This window comes from Anguilla anguilla, chromosome 11 (genome assembly GCF_013347855.1).
Source record: "Anguilla anguilla isolate fAngAng1 chromosome 11, fAngAng1.pri, whole genome shotgun sequence".
Taxonomy (NCBI): domain Eukaryota; kingdom Metazoa; phylum Chordata; class Actinopteri; order Anguilliformes; family Anguillidae; genus Anguilla; species Anguilla anguilla.
Window position 1 is genome coordinate 15,082,760 of NC_049211.1, and position 19,604 is coordinate 15,102,363.

The 19,604-nt window shown below is 48.1% G+C and overlaps 1 protein-coding gene across 4 annotated transcripts in view; it reads right to left on the reverse strand.

Moving 5' to 3' along the window:
• Window positions 1-5,326: 5,326 nt before the first annotated feature.
• Window positions 5,327-19,604, reverse strand: part of wu:fa11c10 (protein FAM110B) — a 38,366-nt gene continuing 24,088 nt past the window's right edge. For 3 of the 4 annotated variants that reach the window (XM_035382613.1, XM_035382614.1, XM_035382612.1), the window contains one exon: window positions 5,327-8,537. In XM_035382613.1, the coding sequence (XP_035238504.1) occupies window positions 6,805-8,088 (1,284 nt within the window). In that variant the 5' untranslated portion in view covers window positions 8,089-8,537 and the 3' untranslated portion in view covers window positions 5,327-6,804. Of the gene's footprint in view, window positions 8,538-13,853; window positions 14,659-19,604 lie in introns of those variants that run through there. The other variant, XM_035382611.1, reaches the window with a different exon arrangement.

A 19,604-nucleotide genomic window follows, 5' to 3' on the forward strand; every position in this document is an offset into this window, starting at 1 on the left:
TCTCTCAGGCTCTCTGCCTTATCTAAGGAAAACACCTGTAGTCCATTAGCAGGCACTGTCACCACATCGCACAGTAGTGCAGGGTGGAGAATTAAATGCACAAAATATTTAAGACAATAGTCAGCAGTCAATAATGAAATATCTAGTACAGGAGGGAGAAGGGGTGTGAGTATTAATGTACAAAATGAAAGCTGTATGAAACAGAATCAGAAGAATGTGCCTAGACTGCCAGTCTGGGGCTAATCTAACATCATTTACATACATGTATGTGTTTTGTACAAATGTGTATAGTGCATGTTGCTCAGTTGTCCTCGGTATATTTAATTTCCCTCTATAGGCGATTCTCATAGCTCCAGCCATGGTCTATAAGCAGAGACATTTGGAGGGCATACAATCAAGGGCCTTTCCAATCTTTTAGCTGAAATGCTAACCTCATTAGAGACCACAATCTCAGAGAAGAGTCAGTCTAATCTGGTAGACACATCAGTCAGTCAAGTAACCAAGAACTGATTGAGTTAAGTTTGTGTCATATACACGCACTACCTGAAGTAACAGATCAACAACACCAGATCAATTCACTTCTGTGCAGCTTGCTTTTCTCACCAATTAGAGAATAGTAAGTTAACATTCAAAAATCCAACTAATTAAACAGGAAAGAGAATTTATTTTTCTTTCTTTCCATACAAATTCTATCAGGAAAAAAAGCAAGCAGTTGGAACTTCAAATAGTATGTATCCAAAAAAGGAGGGGGAGCGAATGAAGCACATGGAGACTTGACAGTGCCAGTTCAGTGATGGGGTCTCATCTCTCCCTATCTTCCAAACCAAGACTTTCCAAGGCAAAATGTTGAATATTTTTGGAAAACCTCTGAGGCAGTAACCAGAGCAAGGGAGTAGAGCCAGTAAGCAACCAAGCCACATTCCAATGAGGATATGGTAAGAGGCCAGATTTTCATACACCAATGCATGATGAGATCTAATAAAACATTCCTGGTCGTTGGGGATTATGAACCCGTACAGCGGAAGATGGCTGCTTCTTGGGGTGGCCTCTCACGCTCCATGTCCTGCTCATTTACGATCACTATCAATTATTGAACTATCTTCGCACACCTCCTCCATTAAAGACTGGCAGCGGCAGAATGCAAAGACACTCCTTTGGATCAGGGAACCAGTGAAACATAAATACTGTGATCCACTTTTTCCTCAACAAACTCCTTTTTGTATTGTGAAAGAGTGGTAATTTGGCTTTCTGACTCATGATGACACAAAGAGGCATTTCCCATCTGTGCAGAATTCTGTGGATCAGCCTGATGCATCATGGACGGATGGATTTGGAAAAGATTGAGTTTGAAGGTGCATCAGAATCTGTCTAATGGCACAATCCACTCCTACAGTGCAACATTTTATTGAATTGAGCTGGAAATTAAAATGTTGACAGTTTAGGGTGCCAGATGTCATATTGCTATATGTAAACTTATGTCAGTAACATCTTTAGAGAAATATATCATGCTATTTTATTATTTTAAGTTAAAGCGACTGGAACATATTAGCAAGTCAAGACTTAATGCAGGGCATAATGCAGTCAGTTTACAATGACTAACAGCATAGTAATGGTGGTTTTGCACCTTTTAATAATGAAAAAATTGTCTGGGAGGAGAGGGGATTCATGCTATGGCACTGTCAGTGCACACTCAGTTGACACTGAAACCCAGTTTCCCACAGAGCTCCCAGTTCACCATACACCCACTCCTCCCCCTCTCCCCATCTGCCCCCTGCGTTTAATCAGCTTAACGCCACATATCCGCCGCTGAGGAATTGGGTGAGTGTGTCAGGGCAAGCATTAGACAGCGTGCTCCTATACTTACAAACACGAGCATGAACGTTACACTGACGCCTTCCCCCACCTGGTTTTCGCCACACAACCCCCGACGGACATGTGGTCAGGCTTGCACGTGAAACACTCAAATTTGCATGAACGATTTGCGTGGAACTGCAGATGTGGTTCACCACAGAGAGCCCAACAGGTTTTTAAGTAAATACGAACATATGGGCACCGTTGTGCCTCAGTTTATTGTTTGGGTGATGGTGGATGTGGTGGTGGTGGGGGGTTCTATGTGTTTAGAGTTATAAGGCCCACACCTGGGAAGACGACGCAGTCTTCTACAATCAGCTTTCCTTTTATATATATATATATATATATATATATATATATATATATATATATGTTTTCAGCAGAGCATCCTTAAATAACATTTAAACCTATGCGCATACAGCCCAGACAGAGCGATTAGAATTTGAATACATCTGACCATTGACTTGAAAACTGACTTGCTACAGTAAGCACAACAGCATGAAGGGCACAGAATGTGCCCAGGCATATCTGTGATAGACAAAACTCAACTGTGCTGTCACCAGAGCACATTAGAATTCTCAAAGGGATCTCTTGCCTGTCTCGCAGCTGGAGGCATGAAATTAATCGTGGCCAAAGCAACAGACGTTACAAACTCGAGCATCGTAGAGAATCCTTAACTGCCTTGTATATATGGATCAGAAAATGTCCCATCAGGTTACAAAAAAAAGCAAACCTCGCTCCAAACTCTTCCACACAGCCATAGCCATGCTGGCCTTGTAGTTCCAAAACACGCCCTGTTTGCGCATCCAGCATTGAGTGACAATGCCCCAGGGCAGTTTAGACTCAGAGCACAAGCAGGGTTTCATCAGCTGGGTCCAGAGTCCCTCCGCCCCCCCTTCTGTCCAAAGAAAAGAGCCATTTCATTGATGACCAACTGGGCGAACTGGGCACTGGAGTCACAGCTGAACAGAGGCAGGATTTTGGACCCCATCCACTCCAGGAAACAGACAGAAGAAATGGTGGGGTAATGCATTCTTTTCTCCCTCACACTCTCCTCAATTAAACTCTGTTTAGGAGATTTTGCACGTCTGCATTCGTTATCTGGCTCCTTCATAGTATGACTATGAAATCAAAACTGATAACCTGCAAGAAACAAAACACAATGGAGTACTATGTCAACAGCGAACCCATGTTGATAAAAAAGCTGATACCAGGCAAGCCTGGAGAGCAGTGAATAGTTGAATCAGCACTACTGTTGAATGCAGCACATTTCTGACAGGGTAGGAGTAAATTTTGTTTTTGGAGACACCCACCCACTGAATGTCCCCTTAGGAGAGAAGCAGATGAATCATACATCACACTCCATGGACTCCAGGGGGGTTTGAAGTGCTTGAGCATTTACAGCAGCCAAAACACTCAGAGGATTAGACCTCAGGGACATTTCCATGCAGATGAGCTAATAGGGGATGTCCAGAAGCACTTTTCTGTCAGATATCTGGTTGTCAGCTCTTACCCAAAACGTTTATAGGCTGAAACCTGAGGGGCAGCTTTGGGGTCAGGTATTTGTATTCCAGCAAAAAGCACAAAGCCAGCATCATTATTCAGGAGACATTGTAATATTGATATTGTGATGATACACAGCACAATGTGTATTTTGGCTGTGACCCATTTTTTTTGTCATTTTGCCTCTGTAATACAGGCCATTGGGTTTGAAATATAACAATGAATATGACATATGACGTTAAAGAGCAGCTTTAATTAGCTTTAATTAGAGGGCATTAACATTCACATGGGAGGATCTGTGTAGGAATTACAGCCCTTTTTATACATAGTCCCCCCATTTTAGGGGTATAAAAGTAATTGTACTCAGCGGTTACTTGGCCAGCTGTCTTTGCATCATTAGTTCATGCACAAGAAAGCTAACAAAAGGTCTACAGTTGATTCAAGGAGTGGAATTTGTATATGGAGTGTGTTGCTATTGCCTCTCAATTAGTTGAAGTCATGGCGTTAGAAAATGGGGATCCTAAAAAACAATAAACAATAAAACATAAGGACCAAATACATGTCAATGCCAGTAAAGCAGGCCACCATGAACCTGAAAAATCAGAATAAATTGACCTGGCAAAACATGTATGGGTGCACATCTGCCACTGACTTACACGTCTTCCTTGATGTGACCACTGATGGCGGCAGCATGATGAATTCTGAAGTGTACAGAATCTTATCGATCCAACCAATTCCATCAAAACTAATTGGACAGCACTTCACCTTGCAGTAATGACCCCAAGCATTCTTTTAAAGCAACTAAGGGGTTCCTCAGGGCCAAAAAGTGGAATATTTTTGGCTGGCCAAGACACTCACCCCTCCTTAATCCAAATGAACACACATTTTCTTGCTGAAGACGATACTGAAAGCAAAACAACCTAGAAATGAGCAGGAACTGAAGAGGGCTGCAGTACAGGCCTGGCAGGGAATATGCCCAGGGCCTGTTGATATATACGAGTCACAGACTTCAAGAAGCCACCAAATGCAAAGAATTTGCCATCAAATACTAAATGATGTTAATTAAAGGCATACTATGCAGGATTCTTTTTAGCCTTGCTGTGGACCAGTGCTGACAATCAAAGAAGTCTCCTCCTCTGTCTTCAACTCCACTCATTCACCCGAGTACCCAACTTCAGCCATAGCTACCTAACATTACTAGCTGGATAGCTAGAGATAACATTACTTACAGGCCCAACAGAAAATAAGCCAACTCTGTGTGGCTTTTCATCCCCTTAGCGAACTTCAGCTGACACCACCAAGAAAAAGCAACTCCAAGGTTGAACACTAGGTCTTGAATGAGCCCTCTCTCATTGTGGTCGCTTCACTGTATCTGGGCTTGTTCCACCATTGCAGCAGCTAGCTAGTTAGCTAGCAACAAACAGTCCGCTGAAATTTGATCCCAAACCACAGGCTCTGTAGATATGCCTTAACATGGTTATAATATTTTCAAGGTAAAAATACTACATAGTATACCTTTAATTTGTCCAATGACTTATGCTCCCCAAAATAGGGATGAATAAAAAGGCCTGGAATCCCTACACGGATCACAATATAGAAGTAAATATCCTCAAATTAAAGCTGCCAGTCTAACTTCATATTCATAGTTCTATTTCCAATCCAAAGTGCTGGAGCCAAAACAACAAAAATTATATCACTGTCCTAATACTCGCACAGAGCATTTTGATACCAACAGAACCATAACAAAGACTGGTGTCTACCTGAGGTTCTACAATAAATGCCATTGAAAAGGCCTTTAATGAAGTTGGCAAGACCTGCCTTACAGAACTTCTGAAAAAACAGAACAGATTCAGATTATGAAAAAACGATAAAGGTAGAAGCTCAAAGGACCGTTGGTTAGTGCATGCAAACCAGAAAAACCACTGCAAAAAAACAGTTTTAACTCACAATAAAGTAAAAGAAGACGTGAAGAGACATGTTATTTAAATACTTTATTGACATTTTCTGAATACACAGAAGTCGCAGATAAAAGATACTCATCTGAACACTCTAGCTGGCCAAAACTTGACAAAAAACAGTACAAGGAAGTTCTCAATGACCTCCGGGGAGAATATCTTATTTATCCAGGTGAAATAAACCCATCTCTTTTCATAGATGCACACCCACGCTTTCTCCAGCATACAATACGCTTATATTCCATTGCTCATACCTGTACCCATCTGTGTGTGTGTAGATACCTTTGGGATTACCATTGAACACTGAAAAAATACATCTAAAAAATGCTGTGTATTAATACAGGTCTCACAAAAACATCAAACTTAAACTTTAACAGAAATGCTCAAACTTCCTGTGCACCCACTAAATTCAGTCCCCTCTCTACCTTCTTTCAACTTTTCTACCATCTCTCAAACTCGTCCGTCTCTGGGTCTCTCTCTTGCCCTCAGGACAGACGCCATCTTGGTTCGCTCTGTATTCACACACCTGTGCTTTGATTCCAACCGTAGCAACCAGACACCTGTCTGCGGTGTACTCGTCCACTTCATTACTTACGTCAGCCACCTGTCTATAACTTCACATGACATTCGCTTACCTTTCTTACAACAAAACCTTTCTCAAGAGAAATAACAGACCAAAAAAAAAAAAAAAAAAAACAACAAAAACTCAGTGTGAATACAACGTTGCCCCATTCAGAACATTTCCACAATGAGAAGGGGAAGAAACTGTGCGCATGTGTGTGCAAGTCGACGTGAAGAATTTGTGCTTTGTTGAAATGATGTTTCAGACATAATGACAGAACATGCATGCACACATACTGCAAAAGCAACTGCCATGAGTCACCTGAAACTGCCCATTTTCACAGTATCCTTATTCTCTCCATTCACCTGAACAACCACATCCAATCTCACCTGCTTCATAATACACAGCAGTAGCTGGCTGCTCATGCCCGAGACCGGAATCAAAGTGTTTAAAGGCATCTGTTTGCACACATGAGGTTTCATTGCTTTTCCCCAGAGTGAGCGGATCACACTCACTGGGTTGAAGGCCATATCCCCTTTACCATCGACTCGGTACCTATTACACCATTACCTTCCAATCATCATCATTATTGCTTTAATTGCCAGTTTCTTCCCAGCTAAATGCAAAGAGTTCAGTTTATTTCTTGCCTCTTTCTCCTCGAGGTTAGCAGTCCTGCTGGTGGTTTGATAAGCGCCCTCCCGGGAAACCATTCCCAACCGGAAAAAAATGACATCACTGAACTGAACATAAGGCAAGAGAAAACACCGAACTCTCCTTCCTGCAAGTCAACTATACAAAAGGAAATGTACACCTTTGAGCTTCAGAACATCTCGACAGGTCGTCGCTTAATAAATAAATACAAAAAATGAAGTTGGCTAGGAAAGAAGGAGTCTCTTGCAGCCTTCCCTCCCCGCAGTCCGCCCCAGCCTCGCGCTACACGTTGGACACGCTGTGGGCATCTCGCGCCTGCCGGATGCCGTACAGCCACTTGATGACGCGCGCGTTCCTCTCGATGACCGAGATCCCGTAGGGGGCGCGCTCGGCCGACGGGGGCCCCTCCTCCTGCTCGGCGCGGCTGCGCTGGGACGGGGCGCCGCACTCGGAGCTGGGGGTGCTGACGCTGCGCAGCTTGGACACCGACACGATGTCGGAGCTGGCGCGGGCGAAGCGCTCCACCCCCAGGCCCTCCACCTCGCCCGGGTCCAGCCCGCAGTAGTTGAAGAAGCGCTCCAGGTCGGCAGTGGCGCGGGAGTAGCGGTCGCTCAGGTCCGACTTGGAGCGGTGCAGGGAGGGGTGGCGGCGGGCCGAGCCCGGGCCGTCCCGCGGGGAGCTGCGCGAGCTGGCGGAGGAGAGGCGGGTGAAGGCGGGGGAGCCCGGGGGCAGCATGCCGCACAGGAGCCGGGGGCTGGCGGGCAGGCAGGGCTGGGGGAGCGGCGGGGGCAGGACCGAGGGCGGGACGGAGGGCAAGGAGGGGATGGTGGAGGGCTGCGTGGGGGCCGGCTGCGCGGGGGCCAGCGGCGGCGGGGGCGGAGCCTGCGGCTGGGCTACCTGCCGTTTGGGCGCCTGCGGCTGCAGAGGCATCCTCTGGGGCTTCCTGACCTCGGCCTGCGGCCGCACGTCCACACGCCGCACCGTCACCGTGTTGGGCGAGCCCCCCGCGGGCGAGCCGTACGCCCCGGCCTTCATGGCGCGCGCCAGCACGGGAGGGGGCCGCCGGTTCTGGTCGTCGGGCAGCGGCTTGTCGAGCGGAGACGAAGAGGAGGACGAGCCGGACGAGGAGTTGGCGGGGGGCGGCTTGCCCTTGCTGGCGGACAGGCAGGCGGGGGCGGCGGGGGGCGGGCCCTCGCACACGTTGATGAGGTTGTTGAGGATCTCCAGGTTGAGCGGGCCGGCGTGGGAGTCGGCGGGCCGGCGCGGGACCTTGCGGGCCGGGGGGCTGTTGATGCGGCACTGCAGCAGCATGCTGGGGGACAGCAGCGGCTTGCGGATGATGGGCGGCTTGACGGGCTCCTGCTTGGTGCGGGCCACCTGCTGGCTCTTCACGTACTTGGCCTTGTCGGCCTCCAGGCGCTCCACGGCGCTCGGCTTGCGCGCCCCGGGCTCCGGGGCCCGCCGGAAGTACTCGGGCCCCTTGTTGAGGAGGCGGAAGGGCATGGCGGAGGCGAGGGGGGCGCCCGCCATCCGCCCGTCCGAGGGCAGCAGCGTTTCCACAGGCATGCTAGGGGGCGGAGCCCGGCCCAAAGAGAGTCCTTATTGTGCTCACGAAAAAAAAGTCTCGATTCAAAGAGTCTTCTGACCGCCTCCTTTTCTTCCTCAGAACTATAGGTTTCTTACCGCTGCCTCTCACTCTTCCTTTTATGCCCCTTCAGTCTATTATCTGCCTCTGTCCCCGTCTTCTTCACTCAAAGGCTGCCCGTCGCACCGGGTCAGGAAGGGTCACATTCCACATCAGTCCGGCTCAATAGCCCCAGGAACTAAAGGTTAACAGCGGCAGCGCCTTCTAAGAAAACTGCCGGCGGACTCCGGGAGCTGAGAGGAGGGGGGGAGCCGAATCTCCCACGGTGGAAGCCCGTCCCTCGGGTCGTCTTTAAGTTGCGCTTCTCTCGCGCCGTCCTGCCGAACGCGGTCACGCTCCCCTCTGAGGTGGCGGGGACTCGCCGGAGCTCCTGCAGGAAACAGAAGAGGCTGTCAGGCCAGGAGCGAGTGAAGCAGCACAGCACAGGCAGCCCTCCGCTCCACTTTAACAAAGCATACTAAAGCCCTTGACTGGAGACAGACAGCCCTTTTAATATCAAGGCTGGCTCCGCCCCCTGCACTCGCAGATCCTCCAGATGCTGTTCGTAGGGGCAGCCAATCGCGAGGCTGCCCCGGGTTCTCAACGGACAGCTTTTGGGGGAAGGGATGGAGGGGGGGCAATAAGGGGGTTGGAGCTGCCCTCCCATTGGCCGTAGCCTCAGGACTCCAACCAATAACACCCCTCCCCCCACTGACAACAAACACTCCCACTGAATTTTCATTCAAATCAAATTCTTTGAAAGGCGAGAGAGAAAAGAGAAAAAAAAAGAAAACGGCTTTAGGCTTTTACATTGAGTTACAATAAAACACCGCAGGTTTTAAAAAAAAAGCATTTATTCTACATGGTTACATGCATTCAGTTCCCTTTCTGTTCAAAACTAGCTGTAATTGAGCAGTCTGCTGTTGTCCTGTGCTGCTAGCCCCGAGCATGCCCAAGACCTTAGGGCAGATTAGCATGGCTTTATGAGCCCCACACCCACCACTTCATTTCCCAAAGGCAGGCACGTCAGCTGCTTCACTCAGATGGACTATTTTTACTAAACCCCTCTGGATTTTCCGTCACCATAAACAAATGGCTCTCCTTCTCCTGCTTCTGAGTGGAGTGAAGCAGTAGATTGGACCTCTCTGCTCCCTCTTCATCCTCAGCTTCCAGGGAGCCGAGCGGCGCTTCATCACCGTTACACCAGCACGCCGCTGGATTACATCAGACCCAGAGCCGCTCCAATTTTCATCATCCGCGCATTTTAATTAGTCTTTTTATAGGCCGCCTGTTTCTGAAGGCGTAACATCACAACCTCGCCCCCCGTCAAAAAGAGCCTGCGACAAGCACGTCAACATCATCATCTTTAGTCTTTAGATAACCATACTTCTAAACCCCTTATAAAACAACGCATTAGGCCACAAACAAGCAAATACCAGTCTTTTGTCTGACTCTCTGTTCCACCAGCTAGTAAACAAACACACACACACAAGTACAATGCAAAATACACACACTAAATACACTGCAAGCACCTCTGTAATCTGGTCAGACGACGTAAACAGAAGCCCCATTAAACTCACAGGGATTTGGAACAGAAAGATGGCGGAGTGTGTGTGTCTGAGCCCTGGCCCTGGCTCCTGGGACCGTGTGCTATCCAGGTCAGCGTGCATTCTGCTGGGGCGCGCTGAGCCTGTCCTGGCAGAGCAGGCTGGCTCGGGCTATTGTCGCGCCGCGGCTTTTAATAGCAGCCGCAGTTGCCGCAGACGGGCCGGGCGCTCGGGTGTCCGGGGCTCCCCGCCACGTCACGTTCCCCCCCCCCCCCGTGCCTTTTTTAAACGTGACACACCGAGCACTACCTCGGGGGTCAAACGCACCGAGATTCACTCGCAGGCCGTCCCAAACGAACCCGGGAGCACCTGCGACGACCGCGCTCCCACGCTACCGTCTGACTCAGCCCTCACATGACAAACACCTCTAATCCCCCCACACCCAGGCCGTAAATCTCCTCCAGGCTAGCGCTGCACGTGAGCCCCCGTACGCTAAACACGGGCTGCCGTCCAAGGGGATCGGTGGTTCCAGTCATTATGGTAAACCAGTTCTGTTTCCAGTGGTTAGCTGGAACTCGGGCCCGCGTGCAGCGCGACGCAGCCTCCGGCCCGTAATGCGCATCACGCGCTCGCCCGCCGTGTCGCTAACTGCCCTCAATGAACTGCGCATCCGGAATGTGGGCCAACAAATAAGTGTGAAAGTGCGGGTGAACTGCCCCATGAGCGCACCGCATTGTCATTTAAAGCCGACGCCTCCCCCCTCCCCCTCCCCCCGGTGCAGCGCGCGCGCCGCCGCGGCTGGCAGGAATGCGGCCTGCGCTCGGGACCCGGCGAGCCGCGAACAGCCTGGTCCACAGCCCGGCCCGGACAGGGGAGGTGTGAAGTGATCCTAAAAACGGCCGCAGCCGAGCGCCAAGCGCACCGGAGGAGAGCGGGAGCGCCAAGCGCGCCGGAGGAGAGTGGGAGCGCTCTTCCGGAGGAGGCAGGCGCCACTTCAATGTCGTGCCAGCGCGGGACGGAGTTCTGGAACGCCGCTCCGAACGCGCGCGTTGCCGACAAGAGGTTTGGCACGTCGGCCAGCACCAGAGACGCCGGCCTAACGCACATCCGCGCGCGCGTTCACATGAGAACTTTAACGAGAACGTTTGAGAGCGTCGCTCGCGTGCTAACCATAACACGCATTTCATTCTGCATTACGGTAAACGTGATATGCACGGGTGGGGGGGGGAGATCATGCGAGGACTGCTCCTCTGCCACCCAAACTTTAATAAATGATGCCAATCCCGTATATTTCCAGCTGGAAAAGCACTCAGAGATGACCTCACCACACGGGCCTACTGAAGGAACTGGGAAAGGAATCTTAAAATTACAGAGTCGGGCAACTGGGAGCAATTTGCTGCTCTTATAATATCCATCTATTCCCGCCGGGATACGGCACAGCAGCAGGGGACACGTGAGGGAGAGGAGGAGAGGATGAATCTTCAGCAGCTCAGGGACTGAAGTTAGCCACTCCCTGCTCAGCAGCCACCCCGGCTTTGTTTATGTCAGCGATGCGATGGGAACACGGAGGGCAGCGATTAAATGAGTCCAAGCGCCAACCTCTCTGAGCTCCCCCCCCCCCCCACCCGCAGGTCAAAACAAAGGCACGCCACGGGGGGAGGAAATGGAAAAATGCATTTTTCGGCAGGGCGCGACCCGCCCCTCCTTTCACCGTTTCTCAGGTACGGCGCACGGGGGGGAGCACCTGCACACAAACATGCCTGGCAGTCCAGGAACCGTGAGGCACGTCGATCAGCCCCAGGAGCAGAGAGGCAAACGCGGAAAAGAAAGCGGACCAAGCACCAAGAATGGAGCTCTGGCTGCTGCAGTCCCATGTTAAACGAGCGCATCCACAAGAGCACTGCTAGAGCCAGAGACCGCAGAATAAAATCACTCCACCAACTGCATTCTGGTGAGGGAGAAACTGACTGAAGGGAGAAGGTCTTACAGGTTTTAAACTATGGAGCGGACAGAAAATGGGGGGGGGGGGGTCCCAGGTTTTGGGTGCCACGGTGCAGGGACACAGAGCACCCAGTAGAGGACAGTGCAGCTGCAGCCCTGGTCCTCCCCACCTCCCCACTACTGAACTCCTCCACGGGACAAAGTCAACAGTGGAACACGCTCATTAGAGCGCAAACGCTGTTATTCCAGCGCAGCCCTCGCCCCAATTACTGTCTGTGTTTGTGGCCTCTGGACATCCTCAATACTCATTTTCTGTCACATTCATCATTAGCTGTGCCGCGGTTCCCAGTGTTCCACTGCCCCCCCGTCCCCCCCTTCCCATACCCGTGGCCCCCTGGCCTACATAGTGCCCCATCGGTCAGGCCTGACCGAGTCCCGCACGCAATGCCCCGTACAACAAACAGCCCGACTAAAGCTAACAACATAATCAGATCTGAGCAGGTGGCGCCGCGGACCCGAGGGGAATAAGTCACTTATCACAGACGTGCGGAGGCCAGCGTCGGCCCAGCCTAATTCGCCTAATTGGACAAGAAAGGGAGAGGGGACCACGGCAACGGCCAGCAAAACTGTCGGCCCGCCTCACCTGAGAGAGAGAGAGAGAGAGAGAGAGAGAGACAGAAGCTGAGCTACAGCGCCTTTTCCCACCAGTCGTTGGCGACGGCAACCGCACAAACGCATTGCTCTCATTCCTGCCTCCCCCAGAGATCAGGGGGAGGGACAGCATGGCGGAACGGACCGAGAGCAAACCCAGCATGCATGCCGTTTCCACAGGTTATTGATCAGACAGATTCCCCTACATAATTTATTGACAAACCACACACTGACACGTACTATGACCCTGACTAACAGGATGTCGACCCTAGACAGCCGCGTGTACATTTTTGTGGTGTTTTTTTTGTGCGTGCCTGGCGTCTGCGTTTCTGGAACAGACGGGCAGCCCACCGAACGAGGCCCCCGCGCAGATCCGGCTGACGACAGACCCTCTCAGGCTGGGAAAGCCTCCCTGCTATTAATACATTCCAAAGACACGCAGGGGCGCGCACAAACACACAGACCCTGTGTGCACAGACGGGGGCCGCGTGTTGTTTCTGCTCCTTTTCCCCGTCGCTGAGCTCCACTTCTCCCCGGCCCCTGCGTGCCCGCCGCGGAGGCAGCCAACCGCCAACCCGCGAGGGCATTCCGCCAAGGCCGACCGCGCGCAAAGTCCAAAGTACCTGAGCTAGAGCCCGCCAGAGCCGGCCCAGGTGTGTTTGCTCTGCTGTCGCCGAGAGGAGATATGGTGGCGTAAAGAACAGGGAAACATGGGGCTCAGAAAACATATCTGATCTGACTGGACGCCTGCGACTGTTAGAAGCGTAACAGCGCGGTTCTGTTCATGGAGCTCTTCTAAAAAATGTCTCGATACGAATCGCCACAGGAATGTCTGGAGCGTTCCCCAAAACAGCGACACTGTACCAGCAGTGTGAGCCACAACATTCAGAAAACCCGCACTTCCACATTACCATGACAACTAAAGAAAAATGACACAAAATACGCATGCGACAAACACAAAAACACACAAGTAAAAATTATATGAAAGAAAAACTGCAAATAATTTTGCGAGTGTCTTCTAAATGTTATAATCAAGGACAGGTGTACAGTGTTTACAGATCGGGACATTTCTAACCTCAGGGCCGCATAAACCAGAAACGCAAGAAAATTCTGACTGCATTTTGGCAAATTTGATTTGTCACCTTATTTTTTTTGCAAAACACTTATGAAAGAGCCCATCAGTCTATTACAAATGCCTCACTTGCCAAACATATCATGACACGAACACCTATCGCTACAAGAGTCAAGTCTACACATGAACATGTATCCTAGAGATCTGATAAAGACAAAATACTGTCACATAATATTACATTCATGAAGGTTTGTGTTTGTAGCTATGTATATACCTATAGTACAAACAAATACAAAATATGTACGTATAGAGAGCAAATATATTACACAAACACACACACATATACATACAATGACATATCTACAGAGACAGACACACGGTAGTGATCATTCTAAGCAGAAAAACTGTAAATAGATGAGACACCCCAGCCCAATACAGACATACAGCTTTCCAATCACACCGATACTGTTCAGTTCACTTTCCAGTAGTGACTTACGCGCGTGGTAGCTTCTGGAACTCCGGAACTTCCTTAGCAGTCGATGAGAGTTCACAGCAGCGCCTGGCGTGTGAGCGTACAGCTCGGTGTGTGCGTGCGTGTGGGACAGAGCGCTCAAACCTGTATTACTCAGTCTGGCTCTCAGCTAAATACTCCTCCTCCGTCCTGTGTGTCGAATCAGGAAGAACCACTTCCAAGGGAGCAGTTCCTTTCCAAATGATCACATGACTTTTTTTCTTTTTTTCTCCCCGCCCTCCTCCTGTTGCAGTTATGCAGCCCCTCCTTTACCTGCTACTTTGGCATGGAGCAGAGGGCAGTGAATAAATGAGTGGCCAAACATTCTGCAGCGAGAGCACGCTCCGTTTGAACAGCCCTTCCCTCACCCGTTCCAACACATGCACTCATTTCCTGGCAATCGCTTAGCCGGGTCTGTTTTCAGAAACCCTTCCAACATACACACCTCCCGTCTGTGAGCAGGAAGAGCTGGATCTCTGCCCTGCAACTCTGCCCTGTGGGTGTAATACAATCTGGGGAACCCCAGTACGGTGGAGGAATGGGCACAGACTGTATTGAGGGGGTAAATAAACCAATCAAAGCATAACTATGGAAAAACCTAAGGAAATCTCTCAGGAAGGTTTCTCATCACATACCTGGAAAAGAATAAAAAACTCTGCCAATGGCAGTGCACTTAAGTTATGGTCAGTTGTATCCAGGCAACTGAATTACAGTATATTTTAATGGGTGTATGGTGTCCGATAACACCCAAAAAATAGACTTTAAAAAGTATTTTGCGCTACCTGCAGGTGGTTTGCAGACATGCATCCCATTACTGATGCCCCTATTGAGGTGGACTGAATGGCAGTAAGTTACACTACCAGCAAGTAAAAGGGAGCGCACATAGAAGACTCACTCAAAGTCACTCAACATCAGAGCATGCAGGTCCATTAAAACATCCCCCAAACTGGAGGTAGAAAGCCAACGTAAGGCTGGACAGCGAAGCAACAAACGACTTCCAGTTTTTTTTCCACCTCTTGGAAAGCAAAGATGGCAGCTGTTTCCAAAGTAGCAACTTTGTATGGAATTTTTCAGTTTTTTAAAGATAAGGGAAGATGCCATAGTCGGTAGGCAGTGTACAACAGAAGATGGCTGATGAGATGGTTTAATACAGCAGCGACCCCGGTTGCAGCTGGAGCAAAAATAGTTTGATTTCTTTAAGTACTCTGAAGTTTGTTCTGAACAGAAGTATCTGACCATATATCGCTGGTGAGCATTTCGTTTCTCTGGAACTCCAACCATGCGTGTCCTCCATGCTCGTTGTGCTCGTGAAGCTGTGTGCATTCTGCTTTGGGGGACGGCCACGTCGCGTGATGCTATACTTCAGGAGGAGTTTCGCTTGTCATACGTGCCTTGGAGAGATGGATGCATTCACACTGGTCTAACATCCGTCTCAAATGCATCTAAGACCTCCTCCTGAAGTGGTTTACGTGATCGGATTTTGGTGCACCTGCGTTTTTATGTGGATAATGCCTAACCGGATTTAATCTGGATACACAGAATGCATGAAACAACCAGGCATAAATGTGGCCATTTTATCTGAACTATCATGGCTAATTTACTACCAAAAACATACAGCTACACAATCACTGTTGAATGAAGCAGTCACAGGCTTGGAAAAGCCCTTGTCCTAGCAATAGAAATGCAGTCCATTCCAAGCACCAACACCAATTGATCATTAACTGGGAAACACCCATGTGAAGATGGTTGTGTGGGGCAACCTAGCCTGTCCTTTGAGCTCTGACCACAACCTCAACAGAACAACCGAGGTCAAAAGAACCTACGTCATTGGCTACTGACAGATAAAAGCACAATTACTTCCGACAAATAGTGAGAGGAATTCAGCTATGTGGTATAGATTGACAGCAAGCACCACTCACCCACACATTCCTTGTATTACTGGCTTCAGAAAAATCTTTTTCAGCCAAGCTGCAGAACAAATGTCACACAGACCATGACTGTATAACATGGCACAAACACAGGGGATTAAAGAGGGAGGTCTGTCACAGGCACAAACAAACTGGGAGAGACTAGGGAATCTACACTTTTACCTTTGTACTCAGGAAGCACATGACTTCCCCGCAAACACTCACTCACACTCACACACACACACACACACACACACACACACTAATCCTGTCTGGTGCATTAGTCAGAGCATACTGGCCACATATAGAGCAACACTCTGACTCTGCTTCCTGACTCAAGGTGGTACAGACTCAGACAACCATGTATCACCTCAAACTTACGGGTCAGGAAACACACAGAGCCAAGTGTTTTTCAGTAACAGTGGCAGAGCTAGCTGCGTGCTAACGCTGCTGAAACATAGTGGCAACATTGTGTAAACTGGATCTTCAGGCCCAGCATAGAGGCCTACAGCGACAAAGCCATCCTTGTGCACGATATTACAGACAATCCTAAAGCCTCTTTTAATGAATAGGAAGACAAATATCAATAAGGACTTGAAATTCAAGCTTCGAATGAAAGAAAGAAAAAAAAAACTAAACAAATGATGCATTTAAACTCATACCCATTAAAACTTATGGCACATTGTGCCTCTGATGTGCACTGTCCTGAGGGTAAACATTACATTTTTAAAAGTAACGCTCATGCCATTATTATAGCCCTCCACTGCAGTGTGATTGTGTTTTTGAATCCGTTTCAGGCCCTGCGGTTCGTCTCCATGTAATTAAAGCATTGTGTGTTGTTCTGTTGCAGTTCAAACCCCAGTGAGGAGAAGGCCTGGTGCACAGGTACGCAGTGCAGCGACTCAAACAGCCTGCAGGTACTGCGTAAGCAGCTCGGCCCTGGGTCCTGTCCCCGCTACTGCTCTGAAACACACCACCGGACTGGGGCAGGAGAGTTTACTGTAACAATAATGACCCTCAGTAAACACTGCCATGGGGACCACCGTACCCCCCCCCCCCCCCCCAAAGCAGTCCAGCCCACAAGCACTGACGTCTCGTGACACATTTACATTCGAAGCTCTAAAACCCGAAAGCAATCCAACAGCTAGCCGGTGCCCATACATGCCTTGTATACAAGTCACCTAACTGTGCCCTCTGGCTATTTTAAATAGTGACTATATTTGCATACCAGCATAAGACAAGTCATTCGCTAGCTTACAGTCACAGAGAACCCAAAAGCCTCACCTTGGAGTGACCACAAGACACATTTCCTGACTACCAGTTACAAAACACATAAATACAACGGGATATCTGGACAGAATAAACCAGTGCAACAATGTCCTGTGAGCCATAACCTGTTTTTGTAAAAGTGGGGGGGGGGGAAAACAAGGCAGCGTAAAAGCCAGCATCTCTTCCAGATAATAGTTACAAAACATTTATCTGGAAGACATGTTCTACAGGCTTTGCTTGGGATACTCTGATTACCATGTACACAGGATTATAAGTGGCTGTAAACAGCTTATACACAATAACATAGTGTATACCATGTTATACACACGACACACTTCATAACCTGAGACTATTACGCAGAATATCAGGGACATTCAAACAGTCACTGTCACCAAAGTGGTTTAATGGTTTATTTTATATACTGCACATTATTTCCACTGTACTGGATGGAAATTAAGAGAAGTAGGTTTCAGTCCAACCTCAGAAAAATGGGTGCAAAGGTTCTGCAGGGAAAAGCAAACAGCCAAATCATTTTATGGATTTCCATACTGTCCCGTGACCTGCAAGTGGAAGACTTCAAAGAACACATCTGAAAACCACAAGGAATTTTGGGTAATTAAAACAACCAAATGGTGTGGTGTACACAGTATATTACATTTCCACCCAGTATGGATATCATGTATCATTTTCCATGTGAGAACTATAATATTAGGCTATAAACTGCAAGAGAGGGTATGTAATACCCTTGCTACATCTTCAGAACCCCGCTTCAAATACGCGAGCCAGCAAATAGCTAATCAAAGTAACACACATGGGCCATTAATCAGATCTTCACTTATTTTACATGCAAAGCGTCCAATGAGTCGCAACAGCTTTCATGTTGCACTTAAGTGCACTTGCAAATACCTCACTAACCTGACTCTTTAAAATCCAAGCAGGCCCAGACCTACTACACATAATGAAACACTTCGGTTAGCGTTTCGTTCCTCCAATAAACTTGGTGTTTTAAAAAATATATATATCAAAAATGCAAAAGGGAAATTATGCCGCTGGAATGAGCAAGCAAATTCAATTACATTTTATAATAAAAAAAATGTTTTACAGGCTTATTAAAATGCATGAGTGTCTCATTTCCACATGTGTATTTTAAGAAATTAAGTGGGCGAATATTGGAGCCCATCAGGCGCTAAATCAGGGACAAAACCCAATACGGTCCAGGCCTCCTTACGGTCTCTGAGAAAGCCATGACTTACCTTAAAAGTAAAGCAAGCAAAAATAATTTCACACACCAGCCATGGTATGGGTTTGGTAACCTTCTGCTCAGGTCACTTAGGAGTGGCTTGCGCCAGTTAGAGACCCTGTGAGGAGCTGATTGGTTGGAGAAGAATGACCGAGGCTGAAGGCTGCTGAAAGATTCAGCACCATCCTTTCCTGCTGCGCATTTCCTCAGCCCATCATGCTACTTACACACTCAAGCGCCCTCACACTGCAGTGAAAACTAAGCTAGGCCAAGCTCTGCTCATTAGCAGGGCAATAAGAGGAAACTATAGCAAAAAGCATGCCCGTTTGGGGACTAAATAAAACTGTGCTGGTATAATAGCTAAATCATGCTCATTTGCCAGCACTATGGATAATGCTGTGTATACACAGATCAGCCTATAAGCATTTCATATATATATATATATATATAGCTAACTGAAATGTGTAGCTATCTATTGGTAATGCCAGGACTGGAAACGGACACTACAAGCCAATTATAATACAGACCAAGAAGGACTAACACATAAACCTCAAAGGACTGCTAGAAATAATTCAAGCTATATGATTAAACCAATATAAACACAAACACACATACACAAATATAAACAAGGAAATAAATGCAATATGCAGAATCACCTGCCTTTTTATCGAACGCAGAGACACGTGAACCGCCATTTGCGCATCAGCATCAAAGGTGTGTGCAATTAAGGCGCTGCGTAATGAAGACCATGCATTACCGAACATGCTAACCAAATTATGGACAAGTGATCGGAATGCAGCCCACCGGTTTGGTGGAAAATCAACTGCCAATTTACATTTAGTCTCTTAGCAGTTGCTTATTGCCAAAGTGCATTTCAAATGCAAACTAACATTTTAAGCTTCTCAAGGCCAACATACTTGCAGCACAGAAAATCCATATTCCTGGAACAGCTGTTGCCTGCAAAAAAGGTGTTCTCCACCACCTTGCTTCATGGGTATTTGGCGGCATTACAAAACAGCAATAAAAGCCAAAACCATATTCAATGGAAAAAGGCCCCATAAACTGGTGATAAAAAATTGTAATATACAGTTACAATTATCTGTGCCCTCTTGGCTGCAAGTCTGTTGAATAAATTCCAAAGCAAATCCCTATTGGGCCCCATAAATAAAAGTATAATTTGGACTCATTAGGCTTTAGCTGCTCAAGGGATAACAAATTCCTAATTAGAGATAAATGTTGTCACTGGTGGTCTAAACAGCTGATAAAGAAACATAGCTACATAAACAGTACTGTGGTGATGCTCCATACTATCTTCATACT